A 26,964-nucleotide genomic window follows, 5' to 3' on the forward strand; every position below is an offset into this window, starting at 1 on the left:
CATGCAACCTCTTCAGCTCTGTATGCTGAACCAATGGTGCAGGGATTACACAAAGATATCTCAATTAATATCTTTAAAACCGATTGTACGACACTCTCTGACGTGGTGGACAGATCACCATCGTTTAGTTCAGGGGGCTTCTTTTGTTCTTCCGACCTGGACTGTAATTTCAACAGATGCAAGTCTTACAGGTTGGGGAGCTGTGTGGGGGTCTCTGACGGCACAAGGGGTTTGGGAATCTCAGGAGGTGAGATTACCGATCAATATTTTGGAACTCCGTGCAATTTTCAGAGCTCTTCAGTCTTGGCCTCTTCTTAAGAGAGAATTGTTCATTTGTTTTCAGACAGACAATGTCACAACTGTGGCATACATCAATCATCAAGGAGGGACTCACAGTCCTCTGGCTATGAAAGAAGTATCTCGAATTCTGGTTTGGGCGGAATCCAGCTCCTGTCTAATCTCTGTGGTTCATATTCCAGGTATAGACAATTGGGAAGCGGATTATCTCAGTCGCCAAACGTTGGTCTCTTCTCCCAGAGGTATTTCTTCAGATTGTTCAAATGTGGGAACTTCCAGAAATAGATCTGATGGCTTCTCATCTAAACAAAAAACTTCCCAGGTATCTGTCCAGATCCCGGGATCCTCAGGCGGAGGCAGTGGATGCATTATCACTTCCTTGGAAGTATCATCGTGCCTATATCTTTCCGCCTCTAGTTCTTCTTCCAAGAGTAATCTCCAAGATTCTGAAGGAATGCTCGTTTGTTCTGCTGGTAGCTCCAGCATGGCCTCACAGGTTTTGGTATGCGGATCTTGTCCGGATGGCCTCTTGCCAACCGTGGACTCTTCCGTTAAGACCAGACCTTCTGTCGCAAGGTCCTTTTTTTCCATCAGGATCTCAAATCCTTATATTTAAAGGTATGGAGATTGAACGCTTGATTCTTGGTCAAAGAGGTTTCTCTGACTCTGTGATTAATACTATGTTACAGGCTCGTAAATCTGTATCTAGAGAGATATATTATAGAGTCTGGAAGACTTATATTTCTTGGTGTCTTTCTCATCATTTTTCCTGGCATTCTTTTAGAATTCCGAGAATTTTACAGTTTCTTCAGGATGGTTTAGATAAAGGTTTGTCCGCAAGTTCCTTGAAAGGTCAAATCTCTGCTCTTTCTGTTCTTTTTCACAGAAAGATTGCTAATCTTCCTGATATTCATTGTTTTGTACAAGCCTTGGTTCGTATAAAACCTGTCATTAAGTCAATTTCTCCTCCTTGGAGTTTGAATTTGGTTCTGGGGGCTCTTCAAGCTCCTCCATTTGAACCTTTGCATTCATTGGACATTAAATTACTTTCTTGGAAAGTTTTGTTCCTTTTGGCCATCTCTTCTGCCAGAAGAGTCTCTGAATTGTCTGCTCTTTCTTGTGAGTCTCCTTATCCTGATTTTTCAGGCTGTGTTGCGAACTTCTTTTAAAATTTTACCTAAGGTTGTGAATTCCAACAACATTAGTAGAGAAATTGTGGTTCCTTCATTATGCCCTAATCCTAAGAATTCTAAGGAGAAATCATTGCATTCTTTGGATATTGTTAGAGCTTTGAAATATTATGTTGAAGCTACTAAGACTTTCCGAAAGACTTCTAGTCTATTTGTCATCTTTTCCGGTTCTAGAAAAGGCCAGAAAGCTTCTGCCATTTCTTTGGCATCTTGGTTGAAATCTTTAATTCATCATGCCTATGTTGAGTCGGGTAAAACTCCGCCTCAGAGGATTACAGCTCATTCTACTAGGTCAGTTTCTACTTCCTGGGCGTTTAGGAATGAAGCTTCGGTTGATCAGATTTGCAAAGCAGCAACTTGGTCTTCTTTGCATACTTTACTAAATTCTACCATTTTGATGTGTTTTCTTCTTCTGAAGCTGTTTTTGGTAGAAAAGTACTTTTGGCAGCTGTTTCAGTTTGAATCTTCTGCTTATATTTTTAATATTAAACTTTATTTTGGGTGTGGATTATTTTCAGCGGAATTGGCTGTCTTTATTTTATCCCTCCCTCTCTAGTGACTCTTGCGTGGAAGATCCACATCTTGGGTAGTCATTATCCCATACGTCACTAGCTCATGGACTCTTGCTAATTACATGAAAGAAAACATAATTTATGTAAGAACTTACCTGATAAATTCATTTCTTTCATATTAGCAAGAGTCCACGAGGCCCGCCCTTTTTGTGGTGGTTATTATTTTTTTTGTATAAAGCACAATTATTCCAATTCCTTATTTTTTATGCTTTCGCACTTTTTCTTATCACCCCACTTCTTGGCTATTCGTTAAACTGATTTGTGAGTGTGGTGAGGGGTGTATTTATAGGCATTTTGAAAACTTTGCCCCTCCTGGTAGGAATGTATATCCCATACGTCACTAGCTCATGGACTCTTGCTAATATGAAAGAAATGAATTTATCAGGTAAGTTCTTACATAAATTGTTTTTTTGCAAAAGGACTTTTCTTGTCTTTGTTTTTCCCTTATTTCTAATAACCGTTTACATCCTATTAATACTTCATTGTGAAACTAACTCATTCTACTGTAGTCCCTAACGAATGTCTTGTAACATTATTTATGCTACAAATATTTATAAGGGATTAAAGGTTAGCTACACACCAACATAGCATATTATTGTATTTAGACCATATATGTATAATATTGCAAAGAAGATTTTGTACAACATTTATGCTGCAATGAAAATATTGAGATCCTAAAAATAGCACTAAATATTACAAAAGGCCTTACTAAGTTTTAAGCTAAATTAATCGAGTTTAAAATGTGTTTTACACTTTTTATGGATTGCCTCTTCCTATAAATTCTTAATAGTTCTTAATGTATGAATATTTTACTTCTTTTGGTTGGTCCAAAAAACAACATCATTTACAAAGCATCATCTCACTTGCAGATTCTTCTGTTGAAAGACAAGAAAAAAGTTTTCACCCTTGATGGTCTAGAGTATGAACCAGAAGTAGTTGCAGTTCATAAATCCAGCGGAACTGTTGCAGTGGGAGGAGCAGTAAGTTTTATTATCTTAATTGTAGCACAACAGTTAGCATCATATATAGAATTGCAGATTATTTTATTTGTTTCTGGTGTTAAATAAACATGAACATTAAAAAATTGTAAATAAATAACACAACTCCTTAGTAAGATGATTGGCTAACTGATTGACAGTCCCCTATTTGTATAGTAGTCTCATGTGACGGCAACGGTAACTTGGATGGCCTCTATTTTTGGGCATTATATTGTACCTTTCTATATTTTTATTTATTTTTAAAAAACTTTATAGGCTAATATTATTGGTCAAGGTTGGATTTTTGTGGCAATTGTTTTTCCTTGTAAAATTTAATTTTAATTCTATTCATATTTTTAGGATGGAAAAGTGTATTTGTATTCCGTTCAAGGGAACACATTGAAGGATCAAGGCAAGACCCTTGAAGCAAAAGGAGCGGTGACGGGCCTTGCTTATTCTCACGATGGTGCTCATTTGGCGGTGTGCGATGCTCACAAGGTTGTCACTGTCTTTAATGTCGCTGACGGATATGCGGTAAGTGGATGTTGTATTTGAACCTGTTGTTCACAACAATATTTAACTTAACTTCTCAAAGCCCTTTAAAACAGTCACTTATTTGTTTACATTTTTACACCCTTCTGCATTTAAGACTTTCTTATACAGTCTCCAAGGTTTTCTACACTTTAATTTATCTTGTCGCTTAAGATATTTTCATTGTTAATGGAGCATTTTATATCACTGTGTGCGTTAACAATGTTGTTGTTAATGTTTTTGGCCAGTTGATTTAATTGTGCATGTTATACCATGTTTTCCTTTGTCTATCATTAAAATGTATATTGTATTCTTTAAATGGACATGAAAAGCGTTTTCTTTCATGTAATTAGCAAGAGTCCATGAGCTAGTGACGTATGGGATATACATTCCTACCAGGAGGGGCAAAGTTTCCCAAACCTCAAAATGCCTATAAATACACCCCTCACCACACCCACAATTCAGTTTTACAAACTTTGCCTCCTATGGAGGTGGTGAAGTAAGTTTGTGCTAGATTCTACGTTGATATGCGCTCCGCAGCAAGTTGGAGCCTGGTTTTCCCCTCAGCGTGCAGTGAATGTCAGAGAGATGTGAGGAGAGTATTGCTTATTTTGAATGCAGTGATCTCCTTCTACGGGGTCTATTTCATAGGTTCTCTGTTATCAGTCGTAGAGATTCATCTCTTACCTCCCTTTTCAGATCGACGATATACTCTTATATATATATATATATATATATATATATATATATATATATATATATATATATATATATATATATATATATATATATATATATATATATACCATTACCTCTGCTGATTTTCGTTTCAGTACTGGTTTGGCTTTCTACAAACATGTAGATGAGTGTCCTGGGGTAAGTAAGTCTTATTTTCTGTGACACTCTAAGCTATGGTTGGGCACTTTATTTATAAAGTTCTAAATATATGTATTCAAACATTTATTTGCCTTGTCTCAGGATGTTCAACTTTCCTTATTTTCAGACAGTCAGTTTCATATTTGGGATAATGCACTTGAATCAATTATTTTTTCTTACCTTAAAAATTTTTGAATTTTTCCCTGTGGGCTGTTAGGCTCGCGGGGGGCTGAAAATGCTTCATTTTATTGCGTCATTCTTGGCGCAGACTTTTTTGGCGCAAAAAATCTTTTCTGTTTCCGGCGTCATACGTGTCGCCGGAAGTTGCGTCATTTTTGACGTTCTTTTGCGCCAAAAATGTCGGCGTTCCGGATGTGGCGTCATATTTGGCGCCAAAAAGCATTTAGGCGCCAAATAATGTGGGCGTCTTATTTGGCGCCAAAAAATATGGGCGTCGCTTTTGTCTCCACATTATTTAAGTTCATTTTTTTCTTTGCTTCTGGTTGCTAGAAGCTTGTTCATTGGCATTTTTTTCCCATTCCTGAAACTGTCATTTAAGGAATTTGATCTATTTTGCTTTATATGTTGTTTTTTCTCTTACATATTGCAAGATGTCTCGCGTTGCATCCGAGTCAGAAGATACTTCAGGAAAATCGCTGCCTAGTGCTGGAACTACCAAAGCTAAGTGTATCTGCTGTAAACTTTTGGTAGCTATTCCTCCAGCTGTTGTTTGTATTAATTGTCATGAAAAACTTGTTAATGCAGATAATATTTCCTTTAGTAATGTACCTTTACCTGTTGCAAGTTCCATCAACATATAAGGTTCAGAATGTTCCTGATAACATAAGAGATTTTGTTTCTGAATCCATCAAGAAGGCTATGTCTGTTATTCCTCCTTCTAGTAAACATAAAAAATCTTTTAAAACTTCTCTTTATACAGATGAATTTTTAAATGAACATCATCATTCTGATTCTGATGACTCTTCTGGTTCAGAGGATTCTGTCTCAGAGATTGATGCTGATAAATCTTCATATTTATTTAAATGGAATTTATTCGTTCTTTACTTAAAGAAGTACTAATTGCCTTTAGAAATTGAGGATTCTGGTCCTCTTGATACTAATTCTAAACGTTTAGATAAGGTCTTTAAATCTCCTGTGGTTATTCCAGAAGTTTTTCCTGTTCCTAATGCTATTTCTGAAGTAATTTCCAGAGAATGGGATAAATTGGGTAATTCATTTACTCCTTCTAAACGTTTTTAAGCAATTATATCCTGTGCCGTCTGACAGATTAGAATTTTGGGACAAAATCCCTAGAGTTGATGGGGCTATTTCTACCCTTGCTAAACGGACTACTATTCCTACGTCAGATGGTACTTCGTTTAAGGATCCTTTAGATAGGAAAATTGAATCCTTTCTAAGAAAAGCTTATGTGTTCAGGTAATCTTCTTAGACCTGCTATATCATTGGCTGATGTTGCTGCAGCTTCAACTTTTTGGTTGGAAACTTTAGCGCAACAAGTAACAGATCATGATTCTCATAATATTATTATTCTTCTTCAACATGCTAATAATTTTATCTGTGATGCCATTTTTGATATTATCAGAGTTGATGTCAGGTTTATGTCTCTAGCTATTTTAGCTAGAAGAGCTTTATGGCTTAAAACTTGGAATGCTGATATGGCTTCTAAATCAACTCTACTTTCCATTTCTTTCCAGGGTAACAAATTATTTGGTTCTCAGTTGGATTCTATTATCTCAACTGTTACTGGTGGGAAAGGAACTTTTTTACCACAGGATAAAAAATCTAAGGGTAAGAACAGGGCTAATAATCGTTTTCGTTCCTTTCGTTTCAACAAAGAACAAAAGCCTGATCCTTCATCCTCAGGAGCAGTTTCAGTTTGGAAACCATCTCCAGTCTGGAATAAATCCAAGCCTTCTAGAAAGACAAAGCCAGCTTCTAAGTCCACATGAAGGTGCGGCCCTCATTCCAGCTCAGCTGGTAGGGGGCAGGTTACGTTTTTTCAAAGAAATTTGGATCAATTCTGTTCACAATCTTTGGATTCAGAACATTGTTTCAGAAGGGTACAGAATTGGTTTCAAGATGAGACCTCCTGCAAAGAGATTTTTTCTTTCCTGTGTCCCAGTAAATCCAGTGAAAGCTCAAGCATTTCTGAATTGTGTTTCAGATCTAGAGTTGGCTGGAGTAATTATGCCAGTTCCAGTTCTGGAACAGGGGATGGGGTTTTATTCAAATCTCTTCATTGTACCAAAGAAGGAGAATTCCTTCAGACCAGTTCTGGATCTAAAAATATTGAATCGTTATGTAAGGATACCAACGTTCAAAATGGTAACTGTAAGGACTATCTTTCCTTTTGTTCAGCAAGGGCATTATATGTCCACAATAGATTTACAGGATGCATATCTGCATATTCCGATTCATCCAGATCATTATCAGTTCCTGAGATTCTCTTTTCTGGACAAGCATTACCAGTTTGTGGCTCTGCCGTTTGGCCTAGCTACAGCTCCAAGAATTTTTACAAAGGTTCTCGGTGCCCTTCTGTCTAATCAGAGAACAGGGTATTGTGGTATTTCCTTATTTGGACGATATCTTGGTACTTGCTCAGTCTTTACATTTAGCAGAATTTCATACGAATCAACTTGTGTTGTTTCTTCAAGATCATGGTTGGAGGATCAATTCACCAAAAAGTTCATTGACTCCTCAGACAAGGGTAACCTTTCTGGGTTTCCAGATAGATTCAGTGTCCATGACTCTGTCTTTGACAGACAAGAGACGTCTAAAATTGATCTCAGCTTGTCGAAACCTTCAGTCACAATCATTCCCTTCGGTAGCCTTATGCATGGAAATTCTAGGTCTTATGACTGCTGCATCGGACGCGATCCCCTTTGCTCGTTTTCACATGCGACCTCTTCAGCTCTGTATGCTGAATCAATGGTGCAAGGATTACACAAAGATATCTCAATTAATATCTTTAAAACCGATTGTACGACACTCTCTAACGTGGTGGGACAGATCACCATCGTTTAATTCAGGGGGCTTCTTTTGTGCTTCCGACCTGGACTGTAATTTCAACAGATGCAAGTCTCACAGGTTGGGGAGCTGTGTGGGGATCTCTGACGGCAGAAGGAGTTTGGGAATCTCAGGAGGTGAGATTACCGATCAATATTTTGGAACTCCGTGCAATTTTCAGAGCTCTTCAGTCTTGGCCTCTTCTGAAGAGAGAATCGTTCATTTGTTTTCAGACAGACAATGTCACAACTGTGGCATACATCAATCATCAAGGAGGGACTCACAGTCCTCTGGCTATGAAAGAAGTATCTCGAATTCTGGTTTGGGCGGAATCCAGCTCCTGTCTAATCTCTGCGGTTCATATCCCAGGTATAGACAATTGGGAAGCGGATTATCTCAGTCGCCAAACGTTGCATCCGGGCGAATGGTCTCTTCACCCAGAGGTATTTCATCAGATTGTTCAAATGTGGGAGCTTCCAGAAATAGATCTGATGGCGTCTCATCTAAACAAGAAACTTCCCAGGTATCTGTCCAGATCCCGGGATCCTCAGGCGGAAGCAGTGGATGCATTATCACTTCCTTGGAAGTATCATCCTGCCTATATCTTTCCGCCTCTAGTTCTTCTTCCAAGAGTAATCTCTAAGATTCTGAAGGAATGCTCGTTTGTTCTGTTGGTAGCTCCGGCATGGCCTCACAGGTTTTGGTATGCGGATCTTGTCCGGATGGCCTCTTGCCATCCGTGGACTCTTCCGCTACGACCAGACCTTCTGTCGCAAGGTCCTTTTTTCCATCAGGATCTCAAATCCTTAAATTTAAAGGTATGGAGATTGAACGCTTGATTCTTGGTCAAAGAGGTTTCTCTGACTCTGTGATTAATACTATGTTACAGGCTCGTAAATCTGTATCTAGAGAGATATATTATAGAGTCTGGAAGACTTATATTTCTTGGTGTCTTTCTCATCATTTTTCTTGTCATTCTTTTAGAATTCCGAGAATTTTACAGTTTATTCAGGATGGTTTAGATAAAGGTTTATCCGCAAGTTCTTTGAAAGGACAAATCTCTGCTCTTTCTGTTCTTTTTCACAGAAAGATTGCTAATCTTCCTGATATTCATTGTTTTGTACAAGCTTTGGTTCGTATAAAACCTGTCATTAAGTCAATTTCTCCTCCTTGGAGTTTGAATTTGGTTCTGGGGGCTCTTCAAGCTCCTCCGTTTGAACCTATGCATTCATTGGACATTAAATTACTTCTTGGAAAGTTTTGTTCCTTTTGGCGATCTCTTCTGCCAGAAGAGTCTCTGAATTATCTGCTCTTTCTTGTGAGTCTCCTTTTCTGATTTTTCATCAGGATAATGCGGTGTTGCGAACTTCTTTTTGAATTTTTACCTAAAGTTGTGAATTCTAACCACATTAGTAGAGAAATTGTGGTTCCTTCATTATGTCCTAATCCTAAGAATTCTAAGGAGAAATCGTTGCATTCTTTGGATGTTGTTAGAGCTTTGAAATATTATGTTGAAGCTACTAAGTCTTTCCGAAAGACTTCTAGTCTATTTGTTATCTTTTCCGGTTCTAGAAAAGGCCAGAAAGCTTCTGCCATTTCTTTGGCATCTTGGTTGAAATCTTTAATTCATCATGCCTATGTTGAGTCGGGTAAAACTCCGCCTCAAAGGATTACAGCTCATTCTACTAGGTCAGTTTCTACTTCCTGGGCGTTTAGGAATGAAGCTTCGATTGATCAGATTTGCAAAGCAGCAACTTGGTCCTCTTTGCATACTTTTACTAAATTCTACCATTTTGATGTATTTTCTTCCTCTGAAGCAGTTTTTGGTAGAAAAGTACTTCAGGCAGCGGTTTCAGTTGAATCTTCTGTTATGTTTTTCTTTAAACTTATTTTGGGTGTGGATTATTTTCAGCAGGAATTGGCTGTCTTTATTTTATCCCTCCCTCTCTAGTGACTCTTGTGTGGAAAGATCCACATCTTGGGTAATCATTATCCCATATGTCACTAGCTCATGGACTCTTGCTAATTACATGAAAGAAAACATAATTTATGTAAGGACTTACCTGATAAATTCATTTCTTTCATATTAGCAAGAGTCCATGAGGCCCGCCTTTTTTTGTGGTGGTTATGATTTTTTGTATAAAGCACAATTATTCCAATTCCTTATTTCTCCAACATAGGTGTGTCCGGTCCACGGCGTCATCCTTACTTGTGGGATATTCTCTTCCCCAACAGGAAATGGCAAAGAGCCCAGCAAAGCTGGTCACATGATCCCTCCTAGGCTCCGCCTACCCCAGTCATTCTCTTTGCCGTTGTACAGGCAACATCTCCACGGAGATGGCTTAGAGTTTTTTAGTGTTTAACTGTAGTTTTTATTATTCAATCAAGAGTTTGTTATTTTAAAATAGTGCTGGTATGTACTATTTACTCAGAAACAGAAAAGAGATGAAGATTTCTGTTTGTATGAGGAAAATGATTTTAGCAACCGTCACTAAAATCCATGGCTGTTCCACACAGGACTGTTGAGAGCAATTAACTTCAGTTGGGGGAACAGTGAGCAGTCTCTTGCTGCTTGAGGTATGACACATTCTAACAAGACGATGTAATGCTGGAAGCTGTCATTTTCCCTATGGGATCCGGTAAGCCATGTTTATTAAGATCGTAAATAAGGGCTTCACAAGGGCTTATTAAGACTGTAGACTTTTTCTGGGCTAAATCGATTCATTATTAACACATATTTAGCCTTGAGGAATCATTTAATCTGGGTATTTTGATATAATAATATCGGCAGGCACTGTTTTAGACACCTTATTCTTTAGGGGCTTTCCCAAATCATAGGCAGAGCCTCATTTTCGCGCCGGTGTTGCGCACTTGTTTTTGAGAGGCATGACATGCAGTCGCATGTGAGAGGAGCTCTGATACTTAGAAAAGACTTTCTGAAGGCGTCATTTGGTATCGTATTCCCCTTTGGGCTTGGTTGGGTCTCAGCAAAGCAGATACCAGGGACTGTAAAGGGGTTAAAGTTAAAAACGGCTCCGGTTCCGTTATTTTAAGGGTTAAAGCTTCCAAATTTGGTGTGCAATACTTTTAAGGCTTTAAGACACTGTGGTGAAAATTTGGTGAATTTTGAACAATTCCTTCATATTTTTTCGCAATTGCAGTAATAAAGTGGTGTTCAGTTTAAAATTTAAAGTGACAGTAACGGTTTTTATTTTTAAAACGTTTTTTGTACTTTGTTATCAAGTTTATGTCTGTTTAACATGTCTGAACTACCAGATAGACTGTGTTCTGAATGTGGGGAAGCCAGAATTCCTATTCATTTAAATAAATGTGATTTATGTGACAATGACAATGATGCCCAAGATGATTCCTCAAGTGAGGGGAGTAAGCATGGTACTGCATCATTCCCTCCTTCGTCTACACGAGTCTTGCCCACTCAGGAGGCCCCTAGTACATCTAGCGCGCCAATACTCCTTACTATGCAACAATTAACGGCTGTAATGGATAATTCTGTCAAAAACATTTTAGCCAAAATGAACACTTATCAGCGTAAGCGCGACTGCTCTGTTTTAGATACTGAAGAGCATGACGACGCTGATAATAATGGTTCTGAAGGGCCCCTAACCCAGTCTGATGGGGCCAGGGAGGTTTTGTCTGAGGGAGAAATTACTGATTCAGGGAACATTTCTCAACAAGCTGAACTGATGTGATTACGTTTAAATTTAAGTTGGAACATCTCCGCATTCTGCTTAAGGAGGTATTATCCACTCTGGATGATTGTGACAAGTTGGTCATCCCAGAGAAACTATGTAAAATGGACAAGTTCCTAGAGGTCCCCGGGGCTCCCAGAAGCTTTTCCTATACCCAAGCGGGTGGCGGACATTGTTAATAAAGAATGGGAAAGGCCCGGTATTCCTTTCGTCCCTCCCCCCATATTTAAAAAAATTGTTTCCTATGGTCGACCCCAGAAAGGACTTATGGCAGACAGTCCCCAAGGTCGAGGGAGCGGTTTCCACTTTAAACAAACGCACCACTATACCCATAGAGGATAGTTGTGCTTTCAAAGATCCTATGGATAAAAAATTAGAAGGTTTACTTAAAAATGTTTGTTCAGCAGGGTTACCTTCTACAACCAATTTCATGCATTGTCCCTGTCGCTACAGCCGCATGTTTCTGGTTCGATGAGCTGATAAAGGCGGTCGATAGTGATTCTCCTCCTTATGAGGAGATTATGGACAGAATCAATGCTCTCAAATTGGCTAATTCTTTCACCCTAGACGCCACTTTGCAATTGGCTAGGTTAGCGGCTAAGAATTCTGGGTTTGCTATTGTGGCGCGCAGAGCGCTTTGGTTGAAATCTTGGTCAGCTGATGCGTCTTCCAAGAACAAGCTTCTTAACATTCCTTTCAAGGGGAAAACGCTGTTTGGCCCTGACTTGAAAGAGATTATCTCTATCACTGGGGGTAAGGGCCACGCCCTTCCTCAGGATCGGCCTTTCAAGGCAAAAAATAAACCTAATTTTCGTCCCTTTCGTAGAAACGGACCAGCCCAAAGTGCTACGTCCTCTAAGCAAGAGGGTAATACTTCTCAAGCCAAGCCAGCTTGGAGACCAATGCAAGGCTGGAACAAGGGAAAGCAGGCCAAGAAACCTGCCACTGCTACCAAGACAGCATGAAATGTTGGCCCCCGATCCGGGACCGGATCTGGTGGGGGGCAGACTCTCTCTCTTCGCTCAGGCTTGGGCAAGAGATGTTCTGGATCCTTGGGCGCTAGAAATAGTCTCCCAAGGTTATCTTCTGGAATTCAAGGGGCTTCCCCCAAGGGGGAGGTTCCACAGGTCTCAGTTGTCTTCAGACCACATAAAAAGACAGGCATTCTTACATTGTGTAGAAGACCTGTTAAAAATGGGAGTGATTCATCCTGTTCCATTAGGAGAACAAGGGATGGGGTTCTACTCCAATCTGTTCATAGTTCCCAAAAAAGAGGGAACGTTCAGACCAATCTTAGATCTCAAGATCTTAAACAAGTTTCTCAAGGTTCCATCGTTCAAGATGGAAACCATTCGAACTATTCTTCCTTCCATCCAGGAAGGTCAATTCATGACCACGGTGGATTTAAAGGATGCGTATCTACATATTCCTATCCACAAGGAACATCATCGGTTCCTAAGGTTCGCATTCCCTGGACAAGCATTACCAGTTCGTGGCGCTTCCTTTCGGATTAGCCACTGCTCCAAGGATTTTCACAAAGGTGCTAGGGTCCCTTCTAGCTGTGCTAAGACCAAGGGGCATTGCTGTAGTACCTTACTTGGACGACATTCTGATTCAAGCGTCGTCCCTTCCTCAAGCAAAGGCTCACACTGACATTGTCCTGGCCTTTCTCAGATCTCACGGATGGAAAGTGAACGTGGAAAAGAGTTCTCTATCTCCGTCAACAAGGGTTCCCTTCTTGGGAACAATAATAGACTCCTTAGAAATGAGGATTTTTCTGACAGAGGCCAGAAAAACAAAACTTCTAGACTCTTGTCGGATACTTCATTCCGTTCCTCTTCCTTCCATAGCGCAGTGCATGGAAGTGATAGGTTTGATGGTAGCGGCAATGGACATAGTTCCTTTTGCGCGCATTCATCTAAGACCATTACAACTGTGCATGCTCAGTCAGTGGAATGGGGACTATACAGACTTGTCTCCGAAGATACAAGTAAATCAGAGGACCAGAGACTCACTCCGTTGGTGGCTGTCCCTGGACAACCTGTCACAAGGGATGACATTCCGCAGACCAGAGTGGGTCATTGTCACGACCGACGCCAGTCCTGATGGGCTGGGGCGCGGTCTGGGGATCCCTGAAAGCTCAGGGTCTTTGGTCTCGGGAAGAATCTCTTCTACCGATAAATATTCTGGAACTGAGAGCGATATTCAATGCTCTCAAGGCTTGGCCTCAGCTAGCGAGGGCCAAGTTCATACGGTTTCAATCAGACAACATGACAACTGTTGCGTACATCAACCATCAGGGGGGGAACAAGGAGTTCCCTAGCGATGGAAGAAGTGACCAAAATCATTCTATGGGCGGAGTCTCACTCCTGCCACCTGTCTGCTATCCACATCCCAGGAGTGGAAAATTGGGAAGCGGATTTTCTGAGTCGTCAGACATTGCATCCGGGGGAGTGGGAACTCCATCCGGAAATCTTTGCCCAAGTCACTCAGCTGTGGGGCATTCCAGACATGGATCTGATGGCCTCTCGTCAGAACTTCAAAGTTCCTTGCTACGGGTCCAGATCCAGGGATCCCAAGGCGGCTCTAGTGGATGCACTAGTAGCACCTTGGACCTTCAAACTAGCTTATGTGTTCCCGCCGTTTCCTCTCATCCCCAGGCTGGTAGCCAGGATCAATCAGGAGAGGGCGTCGGTGATCTTGATAGCTCCTGCGTGGCCACGCAGGACTTGGTATGCAGATCTGGTGAATATGTCAGCGGCTCCACCTTGGAAGCTACCTTTGAGACGAGACCTTCTTGTTCAGGTCCGTTCGAACATCCGAATCTGGTTTCACTCCAGCTGACTGCTTGGAGATTGAACGCTTGATCTTATCGAAGCGAGGGTTCTCAGATTCTGTTATCGATACTCTTGTTCAGGCCAGAAAGCCTGTAACTAGAAAGATTTACCACAAAATTGGAAAAAATATATCTGTTGGTGTGAATCTAAAGGATTCCCCTTGGGACAAGGTTAAGATTCCTAAGATTCTATCCTTCCTTCAAGAAGGATTGGAAAAAGGATTATCTGCAAGTTCCCTGAAGGGACAGATTTCTGCCTTGTCTGTGTTACTTCACAAAAAGCTGGCAGCTGTGCCAGATGTTCAAGCCTTTGTTCAGGCTCTGGTTAGAATCAAGCCTGTTTACAAACCTTTGACTCCTCCTTGGAGTCTCAACTTAGTTCTTTCAGTTCTTCAGGGGGTTCCGTTTGAACCCTTACATTCCGTTGATATTAAGTTATTATCTTGGAAAGTTTTGTTTTTGGTTGCAATTTCTTCTGCTAGAAGAGTTTCGGAACTATCTGCTCTGCAGTGTTCTCCTCCTTATCTGGTGTTCCATGCAGATAAGGTGGTTTTACGTACTAAACCTGGTTTTCTTCCAAAAGTTGTTTCTAACAAAAACATTAACCAGGAGATTATCGTACCTTCTCTGTGTCCGAAACCAGTTTCGAAGAAGGAACGTTTGTTGCACAACTTGGATGTTGTTCGCGCTCTAAAATTCTATTTAGATGCTACAAAGGATTTTAGACAAACATCTTCCTTGTTTGTTGTTTATTCCGGTAAAAGGAGAGGTCAAAAAGCAACTTCTACCTCTCTCTCTTTTTGGATTAAAAGCATCATCAGATTGGCTTACGAGACTGCCGGACGGCAGCCTCCCGAAAGAATCACAGCTCATTCTACTAGGGCTGTGGCTTCCACATGGGCCTTCAAGAACGAGGCTTCTGTTGATCAGATATGTAGGGCAGAGACTTGGTCTTCACTGCACACTTTTACCAAATTTTACAAGTTTGATACTTTTGCTTCTTCTGAGGCTATTTTTGGGAGAAAGGTTTTGCAAGCCGTGGTGCCTTCCATTTAGGTGACCTGATTTGCTCCCTCCCTTCATCCGTGTCCTAAAGCTTTGGTATTGGTTCCCACAAGTAAGGATGACGCCGTGGACCGGACACACCTATGTTGGAGAAAACAGAATTTATGTTTACCTGATAAATTACTTTCTCCAACGGTGTGTCCGGTCCACGGCCCGCCCTGGTTTTTTTAATCAGGTCTGATAATTTATTTTCTTTAACTACAGTCACCACGGTATCATATGGTTTCTCCTATGCAAATATTCCTCCTTAACGTCGGTCGAATGACTGGGGTAGGCGGAGCCTAGGAGGGATCATGTGACCAGCTTTGCTGGGCTCTTTGCCATTTCCTGTTGGGGAAGAGAATATCCCACAAGTAAGGATGACGCCGTGGACCGGACACACCGTTGGAGAAAGTAATTTATCAGGTAAACATAAATTCTGTTTTTATATGCTTTCGCACTTTTTTCTTATCACCCCACTTCTTGGCTATTCGTTAAACTGAATTGTGGATGTGGTGAGGGGTGTATTTATAGGCATTTTGAGGTTTGGGAAACTTTGCCCCTCCTGGTAGGAATGTATATCCCATACGTCACTAGCTCATGGACTCTTGCTAATATGAAAGAAATGAATTTATCAGGTAAGTCCTTGCATAAATTATGTTTTTTTTTTTTTTTGTTTTTTTTTTTTTCATGATTTGGAAAGATCATGCAATTTTAAACAATTTTCTAATTTACTTCTATTATCTAATTTGCTTCATTCTTTTGATATCCTTTGCTGAAAAAGCATATCTAGATAGGCTCAGTAGCTGCTGATTGGTGGTGGCAAATAGATGCCTCGTGTGATTGGCTCACTCATGTGCATTGCTATTTCTTCAATAAAGGATATCTAAAGAATAAAGCAAATTATATAATAGAAGTAAATTGTAATGTTGTTTAAAATTGTATTCTCTATCTGAATCATGAAAGAGAGAAAAATGTTGGGCTTAATATCCCTTTAATTTGTTTACAAGCCGATCAGTTCAAGGAAGTCTAGCCAAAAATATTTTAATATAGTTCAAAACTTAAAAAAATGACATTTGATTACTTTTTTGGGGAAATTGTGACAGCTCCTTCTGTTGGTGACAATGAAGTGTTGTAATTTTGTGTAGTGTGGTAGGGGAAGAGAAATACAGGCATACCCCACATTTACGTACACAATGGGACCAGAGCATGTATGTAAAACGAAAATGTACTTAAAGTGAAGCAATACTTTTTTTTCACTTCTCAATGCTTGTACTTCATTATAATAGTCATTTATAGGCATAACTGATATAAATAATACATTTATAACTAAAATAAACACAATACTATAAGGTTAGGCCAAAAGAAAATATTTATTGCAAAATAAACAAAAAAAATTCTAAGCTTAGGATCAGCTTAGGGCAACAGAACATACAGTATTTACTGTACTGTATTGAAAAATAAAGACATTTTCTAAGCTTAGGGTCAGCTTAGGACAAGAGAACATAATTACTGTACTGTACAGTTTTGCAAAATAAACACAACATTTTCTAAGCTTAGGATCAGCTTAGGGTAAGAGAACATATTTACTGTACTGTACAGTATTGCAAAATAAACACAACATTTTCTAAGCTTAGGATCAGCTTAGGACAAGAGAACATATTTACTGTACTGTATTGCAAAATACTGTAAACACAACATTTTCTAAGCTTAGGATCAGCTATGAGCATTTATTCTAGTAAGGATGAAGTCATACTGGTATCTTCTGTTTCACAAGTCAACTCTTCAAAGGCGAGACGCTTTCTTGCTGGCGAATTGGGTGTACTACAAGTAGCAATAAGAGAAGGAGCAGGACTGGGTGGTGATGCCAGAGCTGGAAATGGACTGCCAGTTGATGATCTGGTATCCAAATGACTGTCTGTCGATGATGATGATCTGCGTGCTGATGGACTTTTAGAAAAGTAAGTCTCTATGGAGGTTTGAAGTGTAGCTTTCTTCTTTTCTCTGTAGATTTCTTTGTAACAGGAATAAGCCCCTGAAATGTTACCATTGACTGTGAAGCTTCTTTCAAAGTCCCTATCATGCTTTTCAAAAAGAGCCATGGCGCTATCAAGATGACGGAAAGCTTGAAAGAGAATTTTTGAAGTTAAGCCTTCAGGCTGTTCAATGTTCTCAACCCCATTTTGCACATCTTCTTCTTCTTCTCTCTCCTCTTCAAGTTCTAGAAGATCTTCATTGCTGAGGGGCTCAGTATGGGATGCAAGCAGTTCAGCAACATCTTCTGGCTCTACTTCCAGCTCTAACTGCCTTGCCATCTCTACAATATTTTCAGTAACATTAGCTACAGAATCATCAACGCCTTCAGAATCATCAGCTAACTGTGGGCATAATTTTTTCCAGGCCCTTTTCATTGTGGTATCCTTTATGTCATTCCAAGCATCTCTTACAGTTTTAATGCAATCCAAGATGTTGTAGCTTTTCCAGAATTTCGATAGGACTTCTTGCCCTGCACCTTCTTCTTTGTCTATTGCTGCAATACACTTACTGAATGTTCTTTTTAAGTAGTTTAACTTGAAGGCAGCTATGACACATTGATCCATGGGCTGCAGTAATGAAGTGGTATTTGGTGGTAGGAATTCCACTCTAATGTTAGGGTTGAGCTCTTCTAGTGTTCGAGGGTGTCCAGGAGCATTATCAACAAGCAGCAAAATCTTGAAAGGGATATTATTGTCTTTGCAATAAGCTTTCACCTCTGGAACAAAGCAGGTGTCAAACCAATCCTCAAAAAGGGCTGCAGTTACCCATGCTTTTTTATTTGCCCTCCAATGCACTGGAAGTCTAGTTTTAACGTAGTTCTTCAAAGCTCTTGGATTTTGAAAACGGTAAATAAACAAAGGCTTTAGCTTTAAGGTACCAGAAGCATTGCCACCTAACAGAAGGGTTATTCTATCTTTAGCTGGCTTGTAGCCTGGCATTGATTTTTCCTGTCTTGCAATGAAGGTTCTTGCAGGCATCTTCTTCCAGAATAGACCAGTCTCATCCACATTAAAAATTTGATCCATGGAGTAGCCTCCATCTTCAATAATTTTTGCAAATTCACTTGGATAGCTTTCTGCAGCCTCAGTATTTGCAGCAGCTGCCTCTCCTTGTACTTTGATGTTATGTAGATTAGACCTCTTCTTAAACCTATCAAACCATCCACGGCTTGCAACAAATTCAGCATCCTTTGCTGCTTCACCTTTCTTAGCCTTCAGGTCATTGAATAAGCTTAAGGCTTTACTTTGTATAATTGCCTGGTTTACAGGAACATGGCGTGTTGTCTGATTTTCTATCCAAAGTATTAGGAGTCTCTCCATGTCTGCAACAATGCTATCCCTTTTTCGAATTGTTGTGGTGTTAACAGGTGTAGCACTTTTAACTTCTGCAACAATTTTTTCTCTGTTCTTCATGACTGTGTTAATTGTGGTCCTAGTGAAGCCTAGCTTTCGGCCTATTTCAGCTTGAATTACACCTTCATCATACAATCTAATAATTTTAAGCTTCATATCCAAGGTAATAGATTTACGGCATTTCTTTTTATCTGCCATTATCAGCTCTAGGTGCCAAGCGTGTTACAATCAGTACTGTACGTGTACTGTATACAGTATATGTTCCCCAAAGTTCTATGTACAAGTAGTGGTACAGTGCAGTATTATGGCAGGAATAAAATAGCAATTTGGGTGCAGGAATCTTCTATACACAGTGTGTGCCAAGCGTGTTACAATCAGTACTGTACGTGTACTGTATACAGTATATGTTCCCCAAAGTTCTATGTACAGTAGTGGTTTCAGTGCAGTACAGTATTATGGCAGGAATAAAATAGCAATTTGGGTGCAGGAATCTTCTATACACGATTCACTTTTTAACTTCACTTGCCAAGTGCGCAGCTTCTACACAGTGAGCGGAAACCCCACCTCTTCCTGGTGCGCAGCAACATCTTCCTGGCGCGCGGCAACCTCTTCCTGAACCATAGAGACTAACTGTTTCATGTGCGCAGGGGCGGGTTTGTCCGTTCTCGCGAGTGTCCGTAAAGAGAGGGTCCGTAATAGCTATGTACGTACTCGCGAGTGTCCGTAAAGTGAAGGTCCGTAAAGCGGGGTATGCCTGTACTTCCAGTAAGACCTGTGTTGTTGTATTGAGGCATGTAATAGACTGCTGTGAAGAGGCATGCGAGGGAGTAAAGTTTTTGTTTGTTTTTTCTCCTTATTTAGTGGAAAAAATGTATTTTAGAACATGCAAAACCTCTTGAATGTTGCACTTTAGTGGGGGTTTTTCCACTTTACCAACTGAGATCAAAGCATGTGAGAAAATAGTATTTTCCTTTTGGTATAGGATGGAATGTTGTAATAATCTGAACTTGTATAATTTCTATTGATTTCTATTGACACTAGACGAGCTTTTTAGATTATTTTTTTTTCTTTAATAGGAACAAAACAGTTACTATGGACATCATGCAAAAGTGGTTTGTGTAGCCTGGTCGCCGGACAATGAGCACTTTGCCAGTGGCGGAATGGATATGATGGTGTTTGTATGGACTCTGAGTGATCCAGATGAAAGACTTAAGATGCCAGGTAAGTTATTTGTATTAATGATTCATTAGTCATTTGTATTGATATTTATGTTTTTTGTCTCAGGACAGTCTAATTAATCTGTGTATTACCAATGTGCTTTTTTTCCCCTATCACTTTTGTAGCTTTTTCTGATTTATAAATAAAGCTTGATTAAAAAAAGCAAAAAACTTTGTACAAATCCATTTTGTCATTCATTTTGTTAGAGGGCAAAACAAATTGAACCTGATATTATGTAAAGCTAAAACTGTTTTTTTGCACAGCGCTTCCACTCCCACTGATTGCATGAGTGAGAGAGATACTATGTTCATGACCATCCAAAGATCAGCCTGGATCTAGCATAGACGGTGACACTATATCATTATGTACCAAATAGTCCCTGTGGAGCTCATAGGGTAGACTATTGGCTTCTAATAAAATAATTTAAAGGAAATAGTACAGGTTTGTTATGGAATATTATGGAGCAATACACTATAAGCTGTACAATATTAAGAATGTTGTATCTAGAGGTGCATTAAGAGCAGTGTTGTATAGAGCAGGTAAGGGGTATTGAGAATGTTAGGATTTGTTGAAGGGGTGTGAGGAGTTGCAGTAATCTGTTTTTGGCTTTGTAAATTCAGATTAGTCAAACTGGCTTAGGTTTTTACTTTTTTTTGTTATTACTTAGTAATTTTCAATATTTTAATATTGTTAGACTGATGTATTTGAATCCTACATGTAAAAGTTATTTTCTCTTGTAAGGTGTATCCAGTATTTCCTACTGTTTTTGGTACTTTTTTTTTTTTTTTTCTTTTTTTGGACAAATTGTCTCATATTTTGTTTTGGCTTGCTCCTTTATTTCATAAGGTTTGTATCACTTAATTTCTGTTACATATGTCTAAACAGATTTATGGTTGAGAGGCATTAAATTTAGACACTTTGGCCTAGATTACAAGTGGAGTGCTAATTTATTGCGCGCTTGCCCATTTGCGGGCACGTGATAAATAACCAGCCATTACAAGTGGCTGGTTATTTGCTGCCGTAAGCTTGCGGTAGCAATTAGCGCTTCTAAAATTAACCAGTGATCGGATCTCTAGCATCTTTATTTTTTATTTTTTAAATAACTGCATTTAGCAGTTTTTGGGGGCTAAAGTTGGCGGCTGTAGGGTGTTAGAAAAAAACAACTTGCTGAATAGCGCCTTTGCATTGCGGTCTATGGGAACTATGTGTTACTTGTAAATGTATATGCTTACATACATATATATGTTAATGTGTGTGTGTATGTATGTATATATATATATATATATATATATATATATATATATATATATATATATATATATATATATATATATATATATATATATATATATATATATATATATATATATATATATATATATACACATATTTGCTCATAAATATATAAATAATACTTCGGTAGCATCTAAGGGTGAAATCTCAGATTCTGACAGTGTAATTCCTCCTGCTGATACTGAAGTTGTATCTTTCAGGTTTAAGCTAGAACACCTCCTCCGTCTGTTACTCACGGAGGTTTTAGCTACATTGGATGACAGCGACACTATGGTCGTAGTTAATCCTAAGAAATCCAGTAAACTAAACAAATATTTTGATGTACCTTCCTCGGTAGAGGTTTTTCCAGTACCAGACCGAGCTTCTGAGATCATTGCTAAGGAATGGGAGAGACCGGGTATCCCTTTTTCTCCATCTCTTATATTTAAAAAGATGTTTCCCATAGGGGACCCTATCATGGAGGCTTGGCAAACAGTACCCAAGGTGGAAGGAGCTGTTTCCACTCTGGATAGTTGTGCCTTTAAAGATCCTATGGACAAAAAATTAGAGGGGTTACTCAAGAAGATGTATGTACACCAAGGTTTACAATGGCAACCTGCTGGGTACATTGCTACCGTCACTAGTGTGGCGGCATATTGGTTTGATGCGTTGTCTGATGTTATCAGGACAGACACTCCCCTTGATGAGATCCAGGATAGGATAAAAGCCCTTAAGTTGGCTAATTCCTTTATTACTGATGCTTCCCTTCAGGTTATCAAACTGGGAGCAAAGATTTCAGGATTTGCTGTACTAGCCCGCAGAGCCTTATGGTTAAAACCTTGGTCTGCGGATGTGTCTAAGTTTAAACTTTTAGCGATTCCTTACAAAGGAAATACCTTGTTTGGACCGGGTTTGACGGAAATAATCTCTGATATTACGGGAGGAAAGGGTCATCTTCTCCCTCAGGATAAGAGAAACAAGCAAAAGGGACGTCGGAGTAATTTTCGTTCCTTTCGAAATTTCCGTGGAAATTCTTCCTCTTCCATGCAAGATCAGTCTAAACCTTCCTGGAGACCCAATCAGTCTTGGAACAAGGTAAAACAATCCAAAAAACCTGCTATTGAATCAAAGACAGCATGAAAGGCCTGCCCCGATCCAGGACGGTATCTTGTAGGGATGCTTTCCTTCTTTGCTCAGGATTGGGTTTGAGATGTTCAGGATCCCTGGGCAGTGGACATAGTGTCCTAGGAATAAAAACTGGAGTTAAAAAATTTTCCTCCCAGAGGCAGGTTTCTGCTTTCAAGATTATCTGTAGACCAAACAAAAAGAGAGGCATTCTTGCATTGTGTACGGGACCTCTCCGACCTGGGAGTGATAGTTCCTGTTCTGATGCAGGAATGGGGTCTGGGGTTTTATTCCAATCTGTTCGTGGTTCCCAAAAAGGAGGAAACCTTCAGACCAATTTTAGATCTTGAGTCTAAACAAATTCCTCAGAGTACCGTCCTTCAAGATGGAAACTATTCGTTCCATTCTTCCTTTGGTCCAAGAGGGTCAATTTATGACAAGGGTGGATTTAAAGGACGCATACCTGCATGTTCCTATTCACCAGGATCACCACAAGTTTCTAAGGTTTGCATTTCTAGACAAACACTTCTAATTCGTGGCTCTTTCTTTCGGCCTTGCCACAGCTCCCATAATTTTCTCAATGTTCTGGAATCTCTGTTGGCGGTGCTCCGATTACGGGGCATTGCAGTGGTGCCCTATCTGGACGACATCTTGGTCCAGGCACCATCCTTTCAACAAGCAAGGCCCCACACGGAAATGTTGTTATCCTTCCTATGATCTCACGGATGGAAGGTAAATTTGGAAAAGAGTTCCTTAGTTCCAAATACAAGAGTAACTTTCTTGGGAACCATAATAGATTCTCTATCATTGAAGATTTTTTCTGACAGAAGTCAGGAAATCAAAGGTTTTCAATTCTTGCCTAGCGCTTCAATTCGCTCCTTGGCCATCAGTGGGTCAGTGCATGGTGGTAATCGGGCTGATGGTGGCTCAATGGACATCATCCTGTTCGCTCGTTTCCACCTCAGACCTCTGCAGTAAGACATGGAACGGAGATTATGCGGATTTGTCTCCACGAATACAGCTGGAGCAGGAGACAAGGGATTCTCTTCTTTGGTGGTTGCCTCAGGATCACCTCTCCCAGGGAACCTGCTTTCGCAGACCCTCTTGGGTGATTGTGACAACAGACGCCAGCCTTATGGGATGGGGAGCAGTCTGGGGCTCTCTAAAGGCTCAGGGAACTTGGACTCTGAGTCTGTTCTGCCCATAAATATGCTGCAGCTGAGAGCAATCTTCAATGCTCTTCTGGCCTGGCCTCAGCTTCAGCGCAGTTCTTCAGATTCCAGTCGGACAACATAACTTCAGTGGCTTACATCATCAGGGAGGAACGCGGCGTTCCTTAGCCATGACAGAAGTAGCCAAGATAATTCGGTGGGCGGAGACCCACAATTGCTGTCTGTTGGCGTTCAACATCCCAGGGGTGGACAACTGGGAGACGGACTCCATCTGGAAGTGTTTTCCAACCTGATTCTTGAATGGGGTCAGCCGGAATTGGATCTCATGTCATCTCGACAGAATGCCAAACTTCCGAGGTACGGATCAAGATCAAGGGACCCTCAGGCTGTACTGATAGACGCACTGGCGGTACCTTGGAATTTCAATCTTGCATACCTATTTCCTCAGTTTGCTCTTCTTCCTCGGGACATTGCACGAATGAAGCAGGAGAGGGCGTTGGTGATCCTCATTGCACCGGCTTGGCCTCGCAGGATTTAGTATGCAGACCTGGTGGAAATGTCAACTGTTCCACCTTGGAGACTTCCGTCAGGGGCCCTTCCTTCATCCAAATCCAGTTTCTCTGAAGCTGACTGCTTTCTTGTTTCTATTTCATCTGCTCGTAGTGTGTCAGAGCTCTCTGCATTACAGTATGACTCTCCTTACCTTATTTTTTATTCAGATAAGGTAGTTTTACGTACCAAGTTAAGGTTTCTCCCTAAAGTAGTTTCTGACTGGAACATTAATCTGGAGATTGTTGTTCCTCTATGTCCTAATCCTTCTCAGAAGGAACGACTTCTGCACAATCTAGACGTGGTACATGCACTTAAATTTTATTTACAGGCGACTAAGGATTTTCGTCAGTCTTCTGCCTTGTTTGTAGTTTTCTCGGAGAACCTAAGGGACAGAAAGCTATGGCTACTTCTTTCCTTGTGGCTGAAGAGTATCATACGTTTTGCCTATGAAACTGCTGGACAGCAACCTCCAGAAAGTTACGGCTCATTCCACGCGAGCTGTTGCTTCCTCATGGGCATTCAATAATGAAGCTTTTGTGGAACAGATTTGCAAGGCTGCAACTTGGTCCTCTCTTCACACGTTTTAAAAATTCTACAAATTTGACACTTTTGCCTCGGCTGAGGCCGCTTTTGGGAGAAAGGTTCTTCAAGCAGTGGTGCCTTCCGTTTAGGTTCCCTGTCTTGTCCCTCCCTTATCTGTGTACTCTAGCTTGGGTATTGATTCCCAATAGTAATTAGATGATCCGTGGACTCCTCATGTCATTAAAAAGAAAAGAGAATTTCTGCATACATGATAAATGTATTTCTTTTTTGACACAATGAGTCCTCTGCCCACCCTGTTCTATAGACAGGTTGATAGTTTATTATAAACTTCAGACACCTCTGCACCTTGTTGCTTCTTTTCTCTCCTTTACTTCGGTTGAATGACTGGGGTGGGAGGGAAGGGAGGTGATATTTAACAGCTTTGCTGTTGTGCTCTGAATTCCCAATAGTAATTAGATGATCCGTAGACTCATCGTGTCAAAAAAGAAATACAGGTGAAACTCGAAAAATTTGAATATCGTGCAAAAGTTAATGCAACCTAAAAGGTGAAACTAATATATATGAGAGACTCATTACATGCAAAGCAAGATAGTTCAAGCCGTGATTTGGTGCAATATTCTAGGCTCAAAGTGTCCCATCAGCTAATTAAGCCATAACACCTGCAAAGGGTTCCTGAGCCTTTAAATGGTCTCTCATTCTGGTTCAGTAGGAATCACAATCATGGGAAAAACTGCTGACCTGACAGCTGTGCAGAAAACCATCATTGACACCCTCCATAAGGAGGGAAAGCCTCAAAAGGTAATTGCAAAAGAAGTTGGATGTTCCCAAAGTGCTGTATCAAAGCACATAAATAGAAAGTTATGTAGAAGGGAAAAGTGTGGAAGAAAAAGGTGCACAAGCAGCAGGGATGACCGCAGCCTGGAGAGGATTGTCAGGAAAAGGCCATTCAAAAGTGTTGGAGTTTCACAAGGAGTGGACTGAGGCTGGAGTCAGTGCATCAAGAGCCACCACACACAGACGGATCCTGGACATGGGCTTCAAATGTCGTATTCCTTTTGTGAAGCCACTCCTGAACAACAAACAACGTCAGAAGCGTCTTACCTGGGCAAAAGAAAAACAGACCTGGTCTTTTGCTCAGTGGTCCAAAGTCCTCTTTTCTGATGAGAGCAAATTTTACATCTCATTTGGAAACCAAGGACCCAGAGTATGGAGGAAGAATGGAGAGGCACACACTGCAAGATGCTTGAAGTCCAGTGTGAAGTTTCCACAGTCTGTGTTGATTTGGGGAGCCATGTCATCTGCTGGTGTTGGTCCACTGTGCTTCATTAAGTCCAGGTTTAATGCAGTCGTCTACCAGAAGATTTTAGAGCACTTCATGCTTCCTTCCGCAGACTAGCTCTATGAGGATGCTGACTTAATTTTCCAGCAGGACTTGGCACCTGCCCACACTGCCAAAAGCACCAAAACCTGGTTCAATGACCGAGGGATTACTGTGCTTGGTTGGCCAGCAAACTCGCCTGACCTGAACCCCCATAGAGAATCTATGGGGCATTGCCAAGAGAAAGATGAGACATGAGACCGAACAATGCAGAAGAGCTGAAGGCCGCTATTGAAGCATCCTGGTCTTCCATAACACCTCAGCAGTGCCACAGGCTGATTGCTTCCATGCCACGCCACATTGAGGCAGTAATTGCTGCAAAAGGTGCCCAACCCAAGTACTGAGTACATACAGTATGCATGCTTATACTTTTCAGAGGTCCGATATTGTTCTACTGTATGTACAATCCTTGTTTTATTGATTGCATGTAATATTCTAATTTTCTGAGATTGTGGATTTGGGGTTTTCATGAGCTGTAAGCCATAATCGGCACAATTATGACAAATCACGGCTTGAACTATCTTGCTTTGCATGTAATGAGTCTATCTCATAAATTAGTTTCACCTTTTAGGTTGCATTAGTGAAATAAATGAACTTTTGCACGATATTCTAATTTTTCAAGTTTCACCTGTAAATTTATCATGTAAGCATAAATTTTCTTTTTGCTCTCCACTTGTAATCTAGCATTTTATGTGCTAATAAATCAAAGTAAAGTATTTTTGTATTATTTTGAAACACTCAGTGTCTTTGCCCCCATCATGCAAATCAATCAAATAGGATAAGTATTGTGAAATCACTTGGGAATGGATGCATGGTGAAGTTAAATATATTTATGACTCCCACAATTATGTTATAGAGAGGTGTGTGTATGTATGTATGTGTGTGTGTATATATATCTCTCTATATATCTCTCTATATATCTCTCTATATATCTCTCTATATATATCTCTATATATATCTCTATATATATCTCTATATATATCTCTATATATATCTCTATATATATCTCTATATATATCTCTATATATATCTCTATATATATCTCTATATATATCTCTATATATATCTCTATATATATCTCTATATCCACTTTTCTTACATTGTCACTATATATTTTTTTTTTTTTTGTATTTTTTTTTCTCTGTATAATCAATATAGATGTAACATTTTACACGTCTGTGCTCAGATATGGGTTAATAAATTACACTTTTTTTTTTTTTTTCTTCTTTAGCTCTTCTAAATAACTTTTTTTTTT

General features: G+C 40.0%; 1 protein-coding gene across 1 annotated transcript in view; it reads left to right on the forward strand.

The window, feature by feature from the left end:
- The window catches only part of WDR1 (WD repeat domain 1), an 80,959-nt gene that overhangs the window by 51,519 nt on the left and 2,476 nt on the right, over positions 1–26,964 (forward strand). The window contains exons 12-14 of the mRNA XM_053704139.1: positions 2,929–3,039; positions 3,397–3,570; positions 19,526–19,670. Coding sequence (XP_053560114.1) covers positions 2,929–3,039; positions 3,397–3,570; positions 19,526–19,670 — 430 coding nt within the window. The remainder of the gene's footprint in view (positions 1–2,928; positions 3,040–3,396; positions 3,571–19,525; positions 19,671–26,964) is intronic.

This window comes from Bombina bombina, chromosome 2 (assembly GCF_027579735.1).
Source record: "Bombina bombina isolate aBomBom1 chromosome 2, aBomBom1.pri, whole genome shotgun sequence".
Taxonomy (NCBI): Eukaryota; Metazoa; Chordata; class Amphibia; order Anura; family Bombinatoridae; genus Bombina; species Bombina bombina.